Source organism: Gorilla gorilla, chromosome 6, assembly GCF_029281585.2.
Source record: "Gorilla gorilla gorilla isolate KB3781 chromosome 6, NHGRI_mGorGor1-v2.1_pri, whole genome shotgun sequence".
In the NCBI taxonomy this organism is placed as follows: domain Eukaryota; kingdom Metazoa; phylum Chordata; class Mammalia; order Primates; family Hominidae; genus Gorilla; species Gorilla gorilla.
Window position 1 is genome coordinate 22,037,884 of NC_073230.2, and position 15,146 is coordinate 22,053,029.

Below are 15,146 nucleotides of genomic sequence, written 5' to 3' on the forward strand. Positions count from 1 at the left end.
TCATTGCCTTCAAGAGCATCTGCTTCTGTGCACACATCTTACTATAGCATAATACTGGTCAGAGACCATAATTTAAAATATGACAGCTACTCGGGAGGCTGAGGCAGGAGAATGGCGTGAACCCGGGAGGCGGAGCTTGCAGTGAGCCGAGATCCTGCCACTGCATTCCAGCCTGGGCGACAGAGCAAGACTCCGTCTCAAAAAAAACCATGAATAATTTAATTACACACAATTCTAACTATAGGCATAAAGGTAACTAAATGAAAAATATATGACTCATCAAGAAGAGATAAATAAAAGTAAATAATGCAATTGGAGAATAAAACATTATGAATTCAACAAACATCTGCCATTTTCAGGAAATGATATGTACATAATTGAAGATTAGTATCTTAGACACCAAGATATTTATGATTTTAATAGTTGTAAATATAATTTGTAACAATTTTATCAAATGTATTATATTCCAAATCCAATTATCTGCTTTTCGGAGTGTGTTTATTAGGCTAAACTTGTCTTGATTACGAACAACACTGTTATCCAATAATATAATTCAAGTTGTAGATTTCTATATGCTGATAACCTCTATATTAAATTACCTTAAATTTTCATGCTCCTTGAGTTGCAGATTTTAAATAGAAGAGGAGGGTATGTATAATCAGGAAAAGACTGGCTGAAGGAGTGTTGTCCAGAGAGATTTTTACAGGGTTTTATTACTTGAGTCACCTAAGACTTGAGTCTTATTATTATTATTATTTTGGTCCAGAAGGTTCCTGGGTGACTACTGAATCAGTAGGAGAATAACCGAATAATTTACGTGTGTGTGTGTGTGTGTGCATGCATGTGTACAAGCAATATAATTATGGCTTTTATTTTAATTATTAGAATATTAAAATTTCTGGGGATGTGATTATAATTTATGTGAGCAATCAATTTAAAGCACATTTTTTTTATCAATCAATTCATTACTGTATTAGAAATCACGTTTTTGTCATGATGGTATGCTTCACCAGAATCTACATTCAAATTATTCCCACAGAAGGAAATCATTGTATCAGTAGTGCTAAACTTTTATACTGATTTTATGATAGCATTATCACTAATAACTAATGTCTCACCTTCATCCAAATGAACTTCCAAAAAACTTTATTTAGAGTGCATGAATTGAATGAATTCAAATCATCTTTACAACAAACAGATGTTTCATTTAAAACATTCTGATCACTCTGATATAAAAATGGCATTACTTGATCTTTTGGAAAAGTTATTCTGCTAATGGAGTCAAGATATTAACAGCTATAACTTCATTAATAATACACATAAAGAAACTTGGAATTGAAAATGAACACTAATTTTGAAAAGTCATTTGATCTAAACGAAAAGTCATGCTTCAAAGAGTGATATGCAAAGGGACTTTCTGCATATTAAATGATTGCTTTGGGGCAGAGAATTAACTATTAATTTTAAAGCAGATGCTGATGTTTCTTCAGCATAGTTGTGTTTACTGATTTCTGCATAGTCAATGATATCACTGGAGCTCTCATTGCAGATGGTAAATGTTCATAAATATTTCACACAGATTATGTATTCATCAACTCTTTAAGAATCAGAAATTCAGAACTATTTTTTGTTTTGAAATTCAGATTATTTTTATTTAAAAGACATTTTATTTTTAAGCTATCTTTTGCTGAAAAGTGTCATTGCAAAATAAAAATCTATTATAAAGTAAATATTTATAAACTATATATTTAATGAAAAATAAAACATTGAGGAAGTATATTCAAGCCATTCACTATACATTCTTGATAAAACTGCTCATGCTCTTTTTCTCACATACATTTCATGAACATCTAACCTATGATTTGTCAATATCTCCACAGGCATTTCTGACTGGTATATTTGTGACCCTTTGCAACTCTCAGGGAGCTGTGAGGTCCAGGCCACAGCATAATGGGCTGGCATAAAAGGGATACCAATTCTTCAAAAGTTGTCACTTGTTTTTGTGTTTAAAAAACATTGGAAAATAGTTTATTTTTGGTCACGTTTTATGTATAATGATTACTATTAAAGTCAGATCTCTGTTCCTTGGACGTGTGTCTTACACATTACAAGAAGATAACATAGCAAAAGCTGGATTTAGAAATTGGAGGGCTGCCAAACACATCATCATCATTCTTCATCGCAATGCACTTATTAATAGCAATACTTAAAATACAACAGTCCTGGGCAAATGCTAAATTGGGCCAGATGCTAGGACACCAGAAATAACCTGAAGAGTCTTAGGTAAACCTAATTATTATGGTCACAATAATCCTAAAACCCTGTGTGAACTAGCCCTTAGTAGCTTTCTGACATCCGACTGCCCTTCACTCTGTTCTAGTCTCCCTGGCCTTCTTGCTAATGTTTCCCAAACTTACACAATATTTTCCAATCATTATGCTTTTATGCTTGCTGCTCTCTCTGCCTTAAAAGCTCTTGTACAAGATGACAATGAGCTACCTCCTCATCTTCACATCTATACTCAGCCAGTTCTTCTCCACCTCATTTAAAAGAACAACCATGAAACCCTCACCAACAATGCACACTCCTTGTTTACATTCCATGCTAATATATGTATATTTCACCTGTTTATTAGTTTAATATATGTTTTCCATCACTAAAATATAAGGCTGTGAGGGCAAGAGTTATTATCTGTTTTGTTCAGAGTGGATTGGCAGTGATGAGATTTTTCCTGGCATCTGGTAGCCATTGAATAAATGTTTTGAACCAATTCATCTGCTATGGGTTTTCTTATTTTTACTTATTGGTAAGCTATGATAAGTTAACTGCCTGGGGCTGGAGGTAAATTTGAGCCAGTAATTTTACTATGTACACTTAGATAACAGTAAATGGGAGGATATTTAAGTAAAATATGTTATTTATTAAAAACTTAACTCCTATAGAAAAAAAAATCAGAAACAGATTACTTTAGTTCATTTGTGCTGCTATATGAAAATAACTGAAACTGGATAATTTATAAATGACAGGTATTTATTTCTCACATTTCTGGAGGCTGGGAAGTCCAAGATCAAGACATCAACAGATTTGTTGTCTGGTAAGGCTTATTATCTGCTTCAAAGATGGCACGTTCTTGATGCATCCAGTCATGGCAGAGGGATGAATGCTGTATCTTCACATGGCAGTAGAAGGGGAAAAGAGAGAGCTAGTTCCCTTGAGCCATTTTATAATGGCATTGATCCAACTCATGAGGGTAGAGCCCTCATAACCTAACCATTTGCTCATTGCTCCACCTCTTAATATGATTGCATTGGTGATTAAGGTTCAATATAAATTTTGGAGAGACACAAGTATTCAAACCATAGCATTCTGCCTCTGCTCTCCCAAAATTTATGTTCTTCTGATAAGTAAAATACATCCATTCTATCCCAGGAGCCCCAAAAGTTTTAACAATTTCCAGCATCAACTAAAAAGTCTAAAGTCCAGAGTCTCCTCTAACCATCATCTAAATAATACAGTTACCACTCCAGGTACAATTTATTTTGAGGAAAATTCCCCACCAGCTGTGGGCCTGTGAAATCAAGCAAGTTAGGTCCTTCCAAAATACAATGGTGTACGATAGAATGGACAATACCATTGAAAAGGGATAAATAGGAAAGAAGAAAGGGGTAACAAGTCCCAAGTAAGTCCAACACCCAACAAGGGCAAACAACATTAACTCTTAAAGCTGGGAATAACAAAAACCAAAAAACCCTCTTTGACAATGTGTCCTGCCTTCTGAACACACTGTGCAGAGTTTAAGCCCCTAAGGCTCCCTAAACCCCCATTCCTTCCATGGCTGTGCTGTGTGCAGCCCACACTGCATTTCTCACGTGTTAGAGTTGAATGCCAACAGCTCTCTCAGGCTGGCTTTACTAGCCTGGAGTCTCAGAGGTGGCCCAGCCCCCATAGCTCCACTAGGCATTGTCCTAGTGGAGGCTCTCTGCAGGGGCCTGAACCATGTAGCAGTTCTCTGTCTGGGGTCTGGGGATCTCCAGGACCTCTCCATCCTTTGAAATCTAGGCAGAGGTAGGCATGCCTTCACAGCTTTTGCACTCTGTGCCTGCAGAGTTAGCACCAGCTGGATGCTGCAAACCTTTGCCACCTCTGTCTCCTGAAGGGTGGCCCTGGTTGCACTGAGGCTCACTGGAGCCACAGATGGAGTGGCCCAGGAGTGCTGCACTAGAATGCATTGAGCAGAAACTTGAGGCAGCTCTGGGAAGTGAGCCCTGAGATCCCACAGGTGCTCTGAATCCCTCCTTTGAAGTCTTGCTGTCCTCAAGGCCCTGACACTGTGGGCCTGTGATGGGAGTGGCAGCCTTGAAGATCTCTGAAACGTTTTCAGGGACACTCTTCCATTGTCTTGATGAATAGCATTCTAGATTCCTTCTAGACATACTAATCTACTCAAACTTTCATTGGTAACACCCTTGGTGTTTTATCATAAACACATTTCTCTTTCTTTACCAATTGGCCAGTCTGTGTATTTGTCAAATCCTTAATTTTTGCTTCCCTTTTGATGACAAATTCTGTCATTAATTCATTTTTCTCTTATTACATCTTACTATAAGCAGTCAAGGGAAGCCATGCCACACCCTCAACACTTTGCTTAGAGATTTCTTTTACCAAGTATCACTCCATGGTATTTCATCACTCTAAAATTCAACCTCCCACAAAATAGTAGGACATGGATACAATTCGACAAAGTTCTTTGCCACTTCATAACAAGGATTGCCTTTCCTCTGGTTGCAAATAACTTGTTCCCCATTTTCGTATGAAACCTCATTACAATGGCCTTTCTTATCCATATTTCTAGCAACATTTTGTTTGCAACCATGTAGATAATCTCTAAGACTGAACCTCTCTCTATGGTCTTCTTTCTTTCTTCTATCCCCCACCTCTCCTCCTCCTCCTCTACCTCCTCTTCCTCCTCCTCTTTCTCCTCCTCCTCATCCTCCATATTGCAGCCTCTCCCCAGTCCATAGCACCTTCTACGTTTTTAGGAATTTGTTACATTAGCACCTCACTCCTTAGTACCAATTCTGTCTTAGTCCATTCTGGCAGCTATAACAAACTACTTTAGACTGTAAAGTCTAAAAGTCTATAAAGGGTAATTTATAAACAACAGAAATGGTTTGATATCACAGGGGTACAGCAGAAGAGCAATTTAGCTCAGGATGGATCATACCTTGAGTCTCATCCATATCTGATTTAGAAGATATTTAGATGAGACTCTGGATTTTAGATTTTTGAGTTGGTATTAAAACAAATTAAGACTTTGAGACTATTGGGATGGAATGAATATAATGTATCTGTATGTAAGAAGAACATGAATTTTGGGGGACCCAATCCAGAATGCTATGGTTTGAACTTTCATGTGTCTCCAAAATTAATGCTTATAATAAATTAGTGCCCAAAGCAATAGTATTAGGAGGTGGGGCACTGAGGATGTGATTAGGTCATGAGGACTCTATGCTTACGAATGGGATTAGTGAATTCGTAAAGGGGCTTGAGGAAACCAGCCAGCTGTTTTTCTGCTCTTCTGCCATGTGGAGACTCAGCATTCATTCCCTCCAGAGGATACAGCAAGAAGACACCACCTTGGAAACAAAAAGTGAGCCATCAGCAGATACCGAATCTCCTGGCCCCTGGACCTTGGACTTCTCAGCTTCTAGAACTGTGAGAAATAAATTTATGTTGTTTGTAATTAGCCAGTCTAAGGAATTTTGTTATAGCAGCCAGAACAGAATAAAGCACAAGTTGAAGCACATACACAAATATGAACTGGTCATTTCAAATGGCCAATTCAGAACATGTTTGTTTCTTTAGAGTGTTTCAGCAATTTTGATAGGCAATAATCTTTAAACAGTGACACACAGATCTCTAGTCTAATTGCTATTTGGCCTTTGTTGGTGAGACAGATAATAAAAGCTAGACTTTTCAACATCTTTAAAATCATAGTGCATTTGTGGATGCATGTAAAAGGTGACTAAAGGCCTACAATGACTCAAAGGGGGAAATCTGTGTGAAAGGCAAGCAATTATGTGACCTTATTCATTGTGGTAACATATTTTTGTTACTTTTATTAATCCGTAGATCTTTAATTTAGAAGCATGAATCAATTTTCAAACTCCATCACTCCAGTGACCAAGGCAGAATCAGAATTATGCTTACACATTTAATTGGGGGAGAGCTTGCCGAATCATCTGCATTTTATTTTATGATTAATCATGAGAAGGAGAGAGTTGAGTGCTTCACTTTTATATTAGTAAAGAAAATTTTTTATTTTTGAAATTTGCAACAGAGCTCAATTAAATTTTGATGAACATTTCCTTAGCCCTTTTGAGGATTCTGTTCATTTCTGTGTCATAATTTCATAACAAGAGGCATATGTAAAAGGTCATAAGCTCTGATTTTCCTTAAATAAAATATGGTAGAAATTTGGTTATATAAAATGATATTTTAAATTAAGAAGGTAATGAAATCTGTGAAATCTGTTATGCATTTTCTAAATTATACATTTATTTTAATAGGAGAATATATTCCAAAGTTTCACTATGAAATATGCATGATATTTGAAATATGCAAATCTGTAGGTTGACTGTTGCATTATATTTTTAAAATTATGTGTCTTTTGCATTTAGTTCAGGTAGATGGAAGCAAAGATTTCTAAGAGCAGCTTTCTCACAAACAATTAATTATTCTTAATTATCCTGATCAATCTGAAAAATAATTTACATATTTTAAAGTTATCTTGTATTTTATTTCAATTCATTATGTGCTTCCTATTTCTCACTTAAAATTGTAGAAATAATGTGAGAATAAACCATCTGCATTTTCATGAAGATTAGACTCAGAAGGGGAAAAGTAATGTCACAAGTATACAAAAAACTTGATATGAACTTTTCATAAGTCACATTAACATGTGAAGTTGGTGTACAGCTAGAGCTATACATACTTATTTTAATGTAGTGAAGGAAAACATATTGTTATGTAAAACCCAAGAGTAATTTATATTTCATCTCTTCTAACTAACCTATACCTCCAAATAATTTATTCAATTATATCACAACATGTTCCATTAGGAAAGAAACAACTTATTTGAAAGAGACTATTGTTTCAGACACCTTGAAACAGAATAATCAGGATCAGGGAGAGATGATTTATATAAAGAGATAGAATGGAAACACATAATACACACCCATTTCTGTTTTAAAAACAATTAAAGATAAAAAATGAAATGCCCAGTGAGTTTTAGTATTTGCCAGATAATTTAGATTAGGAATAGTTTTAGTTAAAGAAAGTTATTTCCTCTTATAAACATAGTTTTTGAAAAAAAATAAAGTTGGGATAAAAGAAGAGTTGTATACCAAAAGAATACATCAATCTGGTGTGGTAAAGAGGAAAATATTTTTAAAAAAGAATTTGGAAGAATGTATAACTGCAGGTTTAAAGTAGCAGAAAAAATGCATACTATACTTTCAAGAGTATGCATTCAAAAATCTATTGTTAGCATTGGAAAAGTAATAAACTAGAAATGGTGATAAAACTAAAATGTATAAATCACCAAGGGTATCAGAGTAATAGGGAGACCTTATGAAACAGAGCAACTTCTAACGCCATACATTAAAAGGGAATCACTGCAATAGGACACTCTTAGCATGATCGGGGCAATACAGCTAGAAAACAGGGCTGGGAGGATTCACAAGTGAGCAGATCAGTCATTGGGTTCAGAGAAAGGGCAACATCATAGCCTGGCCAGAGTCCCCGTTCTGAGCAACTACCTGTGGCATTTGCCTTTAGGATAAACAAAGACTAGCTCTCTAACAGAAGTCTGAGTCTGACACTAGGGATGCAGTGTGGGCATCAGTATCAGAGGCAAACAGGACATTCTCATGTTGATCAAGATGAAGCTAAAAGTTCAACACAATTATATTTAATCATTTTTTAAAACAAACTTTTGACATTGAATATTTTCAGCCAGGCAATTCTACCCATAGCCACTGATTCCATAAAAATATTTGAACACACTTTCAAGAATATGCAGATAAATTTATAGATATCGATGTAGCATATTTGGTAATAATTGTAAAACACAGGCAATATAAATATTCATCAGTAATGGAATGGCTCACATGATTATGGAATATCATGCAGCAGTTAGAAAAATGAAACTGATCAATGTCTACTGAAACGGAACAATGTGTATCACCTGCTTTAGAGTGCAGAAAGCAAGTTGCATGATAATATAAAATCTATATTCTGTTACGTAATAAACTATCTACCTATATTTCATATATATATTTCATATATATATTATATTATATATATATACCTATATATGTGTGTGTGTGTGTATGAATACGTTATAGATAGAGGGGAATATGCTCATTTATATGTGTGTATTAGATTGGGAAGCTACACCAAACAACCACAATAATAATTTCTGAGGAGTAGTAGTGCTCAAAGTGGGACCTTTAAATTTTTTTCTAAATAATATTCATTGTAGTGTAGACTTTTTACAGTTACATACATTACTTTCATTTTTTAAACATGTTAAGATACAGCAGAGGATAACAGGATGCCTAGAACTGAAAGAGTAGAAGGAAACATGTAGTGCATATTTAAAGTGTAGTAGGAAAAAAGTGAAATGAGAGAACAGGGCTAAAATCAAATGTATTCCAATATATTTACATAGTGCTACAAAACAGTCATGTTTTTATTAATTATTAATTCATATTTGTACAAATAATACGGATAATAAACCACATTCACTGAGGACATGCTATGCAGTAAGTACCTTGTTATTTGCTTCATGGCCTTATCCCATTTAACTTCACAACTATCCTATAAGGCAGGCAGAAATCCTCATTTTACAGATAAGATAATGAAGCCACACAGAGGTGAAACTGTAAGGCTTGTAATTAGCAGAGCCAACTGACCTCTTGTTTAACTATGAAATACAGGAAAATCCTGGATTAACTTGGTTTGATTCAACTTACAGGGGTCTTAGAATGGCAACAGTTTTGAATGCACAATATCCTAATTCAAAGAAGAGCTACTTTTTTGAAGTCCAGAGAATATTAAAGGACAAGAAAAAGAGCCATCCTGACTGAGCTTCTGAGTTTACAATACTTTACTTTTGCTTGGCTTTATCTACTTGGGGACTTCCTGCATGTAGCTAGCTCACTTAGCCAACAGTCTGATCATGATCCTCTAGATTCTGGATTGTGAAGCTTGACAAAGACATTGTTCTGAACTAAATTCCTGTGGTGAGCCTGCCTTCCACAGGAAGGAGGTTCTGCAGATCACTGCTCAGCATTGGGAAACTGATCCCAGACAGCAGGCAGCAAGGCAGTAGAAGAAAGAGCTGACTATAATGCTGAAAGACTATGCTAATTAATTATACTTTATGAATGTATTTTTTGTGTAAGACACTACGGTACAAATTTTATTCTGAGTTTTTAAAAGAGTAATATTTAAATATTTGGTTTCTGGTTCCTGAGAATGAGAAGTAAGACTAATTTTAAATCAACTGCTTTTTTTTTAAAAAAAAAATGAAGCATGCATAAAGCTTATAGAGCTTCTGACCACTTCATGTGGTCTAATGTTTACCCTCATGTTGATGGAAAGAAAAGAGGTCAATGAAATAAAATGACATTAATTATTTAACTAAGCCAAGTTAATGGTGATTTGTTTAGGTGCATATTAGTAACTTCAAAAGTATACAGTTTATGTTACAAATATATTTTATTTTATTAGATCTTACCTGTTAACAATGAAGTATAAGAGAGTGATATTGATTAGATTTGGTAAGTAGTAAATGAAATCGTATGATTTTTTTCATTAACCCATTTATGCTGGAGGTTGCAATTTTTAAAATTTAACTTGAATTTAAAAATAAGACCTTGGCGATGACCTTAAGCTGTAGAATATAAATAACTCCTACATGCTTAGTGTTCCAATAATGGAACACTAGGCATAAATGGGCTAACTAGCTTTCTCTTTACTTTTAGCAGATATTTTAAATATAAGAAGTACAATAAAAGAGAATCGTTCTTCAAATACATGGTTTGGCAGTGTTCAAACTGGCATTCAGCTAGTTTGTCGCGTGTGTGTGTGTGTGTGTGTGTGAGATTAATATCATTATTAGTACAATAAGGAGCATTACTTCACAATATTTAGAAAGAAGAAAAATCTGCTAGAAATGGACTATTTTGGAAAACCAGTATTTGGACTCGTTTCTCTTACGTAGTTGATATTTCATTTTTATGTACTAATATGCTGCTGTGTTCAAATAACATTATTTCTAGATATGTCAGGCAGCTTATTTAATTAATTAACATTAACTGAGTTAATGGTAATAATATTATCCTTGGACTTACCCTGGCATTGGTCCATTTCCAGAAAGACTGTAAACCTGACGAGGATTTAGTAGATACTGGAATTTTCTGTAAATTCTATAAAGGTGAAAATGTGGGGAAAAAATTTAATAATATTCAATACTTTTAAAATAAGTAATGTCTCTCAGTGTTATAAAGTATATATAGCTGCAATTAATTATATAATTTAATAAAAATTTCTATCAATTTAATAAATTTTGAATCAATATCAGAAGTCTAACAGCTCAATAGGAATTAATGGTTTTTTAAAAGGCTTAGTAGCCACTATTAAGGCAATATAGTTCATAAGTTAGAAATATTGCTTGGATCCTTAATATGCACATACATTTAGAATATTCTCTAACCCGCTTTTGAACATTATTTAGCTAACTAGATTTCAAATAAATATATTTTTTTAATATTTCAGTATAAAATTGCTTAAATATCTTCTCTCAGTAAATCCTTGTGAATAATTTGTCCTCTATAGATCTTTGATAGATCTGAAAATTATCTATCCCCTATATGAAATGGGACTGTACATTGTACATGTGTACATGTAAGCAAAGAATGTAGCCTCATCTGGCCTAAACATTTCATATAAACAAGATCTTGACCAGTCATCTCACAAAATTGTTAAACTGTCTTAGCAGCATATGTCAAATAATTCTTTTTTTCTGAAAGAAAACAATCTTTATAAATAAATGCAATAGAAATGTTTCTATGCATGCACATATCTCACACGGTTTTAATTCTTAGACAAATACTAAAAGTAAAGAGATAAATAGTACATCAAAAAGTTAATTTACCACAATCAGTTAGGCATTATTCCTGGGATAAAAAGTTGGTTCAACATACACAAATCAATAAATCTGATTCACCACATAAATAGAATTAAAAGCCAAATCCATATAATTATCTCAATAGATACAGAAAAAGCATTTAATAAAATACAAAATCCTGTCATGAAAAAAAAATCTTCAACAGACTAGACATCAAAGGAACATACCTCAAAATAATAAAAGCCATCGATGACAAACCCACAGCCAACAGCATACTGAATGAGCAAAAGCTGGAAGAATTCCCCTTCAAAACTGGAACAAAACATGCCCACTCTCACCACTCCTATTCAACATAGTTCTGGAAGTTCTAATCAGAGCAATTAGATAAGAGAAAGAAATAAAAGGTATCCAAATAAGGAAATAAGTCAAGCTCTCTCTCTTCATTGATAATGATTCTATACTCAGAAAACTGTCAAAATTCCACCAAAAGGCTGTTAGAACTGAAGAATTTTAGCAAGGTTTCAGGACACAAAATAAATGTATAAAAATCAATAGCATTTCAATAACATCCAGCCAGCGTCAAGTCAAGAATACAATATCATTTACAAGAGTCACACACAAAAAATGAAATACCTAGGAATACAACTAAGGAAGGAGGTGAAAGTGCTCTACAAGGAGAACTACAAAGCACTGCTGAAAGAAATCAGAGATGACACAAATGAAAAAAAAATCCATGCTCATGGAAGAATCACTATCGTTAAAATGGCTATTCTGCCCAAAGCAATTTATAGATTTAACACTATTTCTATGAAACTACCAATGTCGTTCTTCAAAGACTTAGAAGAAAACTCTTCTAAAATTCATGTTTAACCAAAAAACAGCCTGGATAGCCAAAGCAAGCCTAAGCTAAAAAGAACAAAGATGGAAGAATCACACTATAAGGCTACAGTAACAAAAACAGCATGGTACTGGTAAAAAACCAGACACTCAGGCCAATGGAACAGAGTAGAAAACTCAGAAGTAAAGCTGCAAACCTTCATCTGATCTTCAACAAGGCCAACAAATACAAAACAATAGGGAAAGGACTTCTTACTCAATACATGTTACTGGAATAGCTGGCTAGCCATATGCAGAAAAATGAAACTGGACTCTTATCTTTCACCACATACAAAAATTAACTCAACATGGATTAAAAATTTAAATGTAAGATCCCAAGCTATATTTCTAAAAGAAAACCTAGGAAATACCCCACGTGACAATGGCTTTGGCAACACATTTTTTATTAAGTCCTCAAATTGCACCAAAACAGAAATTGACAATTAAGCTACAGAGCTTCTGCACAGCAAAAGAAACCATCAACAGAGTCAAGCGACAATCTGCAGAATGGGAGAAAATATTTGCAAACTATTCATCCAACAAAGGTGTAATATCCAGAATCTATAAGAACTTAAATCAATGGGAAAAAAACAACAACAAATAACCCCATTAAAATGGGCAAAATATATGAACAGACACTTCTTGAAAGTCATACAAGCAGGAAACAAACATATGAAAACATGCTTATCATCACTAACCATCATGGAAATGCAAATTAAAACCACAATAAAACACCATCTCACACCAATCAGAATGGCTATTATTAAAAAGTCAAAAACCAGTGGATGCTGGCAAGGTTGCAAAGAAAAGGAAATGCCTCTATGCTGTTGTTGTGAATGTAAATTAGTTCAGCCATTGTAGAAAATGGCTTGAATATTTTCTTAAGAACTTCAAACAGATCTACCATTCAACCCAGCAATCCCATTATTGGGTGTAAACTCGAAGGAAAACATACCATATACCAAAAAGATACACGCACTTTTATTTGCATCCCTGCTCTATTCACAAGAGCAAAGACATGGAATCAACCTAGGTATCCATCAATGCTCGGCTGGATAAAGAAAATGGAGTACATATATAGCATGGAATAATACACAGCCATTACAAAAGAATGAAATCATGTCCTTTGCAGCAATATGGATGGAGATGGAGGCCATTTCCCTAAGAGAATTAACACAGAAACAGAAAACCAAATACTGCATGTACTGCATGAAATGTTAAGCAGCAGCTAAACATTGAGAACACACACACATAAACATGGGAACAATAGACATGGGGGACTACCAGAGTGGGGAAGGAAGAAGTGGAGGAAGATATGAAAAAAACTACCTGTTGGGTACTATGCTTGCTACCTGAGCATAATATACTCATGTAACAAACCTGCACATGTACCTCCTATAACTAAAGTAAAAGTTGAAATTAAAAAGATTTTTTTAAAGTTAAGGGATATATTTAGGTTACTAAATTGGTTTTATATACATGTGAAAATATGATTATTTTATAAACAAATTCTTATGATATTTACTGATAAAACTCTCCAAATTCAGTATGTAATATCTGCTCATATCACCTAGAGTTGTTCTCAATACCCTCTTTTCCCGGGCACCTGAACCTACTAGTGGACAACTCTGCACCTTCCTAAAAGAAAACCTAGGAAATACCCTATCTGACGTTGTCCTTGGCAACAAACTAAAAAAAAAATGCCTATCAAACCTGGCTATTCTATCCCACTGCCTTACTTAAGGTCTTCAAGTTCTTTCACCAGCTTTATAAAATTCTTGGCAATCCAGCCCTCCTCTATACTGTTGTCCAAGTACAGCCATGCCTTATCCATGATGCAAAGTTTATGCCACTGTCCAGTTATTCACAATATAAAATTAAGACATCTTCACAATTCAGCCACAGTTTCTCTCTCATCTTTCCCCTCTTTCTCCTTACATTGTCATCCCGGTAAATTCCTCTTGGTTGACACCCTGCCATTTCACAAGTCTGCCTTTCTCCTTCTTTCATTGGGCAAACATCTACCATATAAGAACCTATAAAGAAGCTCCTTCTTCTCTAAAGACTTCTTGGTCTTCAGAGATAGTTATCTCCTTCTCTGAACTTTGATAGCACTTTTATTTTAAACATTTCTACTTCAACCTGTAATATATGGTATTGCAATAGATCTATTTATGTCCCTGCCTCTCTGCATGACTGTGTATTATGCCTCTTATTCCCAGTCACTAGTAGAGTTTGGATTCAACTAGGCATTGCTGCCTGAACACATATGCGAACATTTTCAGACTTATTGATTGATATGGAAAACTTTATGTGGATTTATGATTCTGTGACCTTTTGCAACTTATCTAACATATCAAAGTCAAAAAAGCCAAAAAATTTGGAAAGGAAAACACTGAACGGGATCACCTTGTGAAAGGTGCCTCTTATGCAGGCAGAAAAATTACGTTTGCATTCAAAACAGATCACCTTTAAAACATATTTACATTTCATTTGACTTCGCGTGGTCCCAGTCAATGAATAAAGAACAAAACACAAGTGGATGTGTATATAGAAGAGCTCGAAGTTGAAGCCCCCAGTAAATTTAATTTACTTAACATTTTAGTGTAACTATATATATATGTATATTTTCAATTTAGGGAAAATTATTTATATGTACTGGTAGAAAGGGAAGGCAAATACTCAACTAAGGGTCATTCTACATGATTCCTATTATCTTAATTGGAGAAAAATTATTTTCCTTTGAAAATACTATTTTTTTCTCTTCAAACTTCAATATTCTGTAATTTCCTATGTGGATTTAAGTCTCATCTAATCCTTTGTGGGAAGTTTTCTTTTTTTGTTAAACTATCAATAACATATACAGCTAACTGACTGTAAATAGTAAAGAAGAAAGTAATTTCAGCATTATTATTTAATTATTATTTTATGAGTAAAACTATTCCCTTTAATAAAGCATTGGGAATATTTTTAATTATTAAAACATTATTTAAAATAATTTCTATCACGTTTAGAGGAGTAAAACATAACTTGTATACTGATGAAAAGAAAAAAATCTTTATTTTATTTTACT

General features: G+C 34.2%; 1 protein-coding gene across 13 annotated transcripts in view; it reads right to left on the reverse strand.

Moving 5' to 3' along the window:
• DGKB (diacylglycerol kinase beta) overlaps positions 1-15,146 on the reverse strand; it is a 760,061-nt gene that overhangs the window by 448,512 nt on the left and 296,403 nt on the right. For all 13 annotated transcript variants that reach the window (XM_031013463.2, XM_031013457.2, XM_031013455.2 and 10 more), the window contains one exon: positions 10,422-10,496. In XM_031013463.2, coding sequence (XP_030869323.1) covers positions 10,422-10,496 — 75 coding nt within the window. The remainder of the gene's footprint in view (positions 1-10,421; positions 10,497-15,146) is intronic.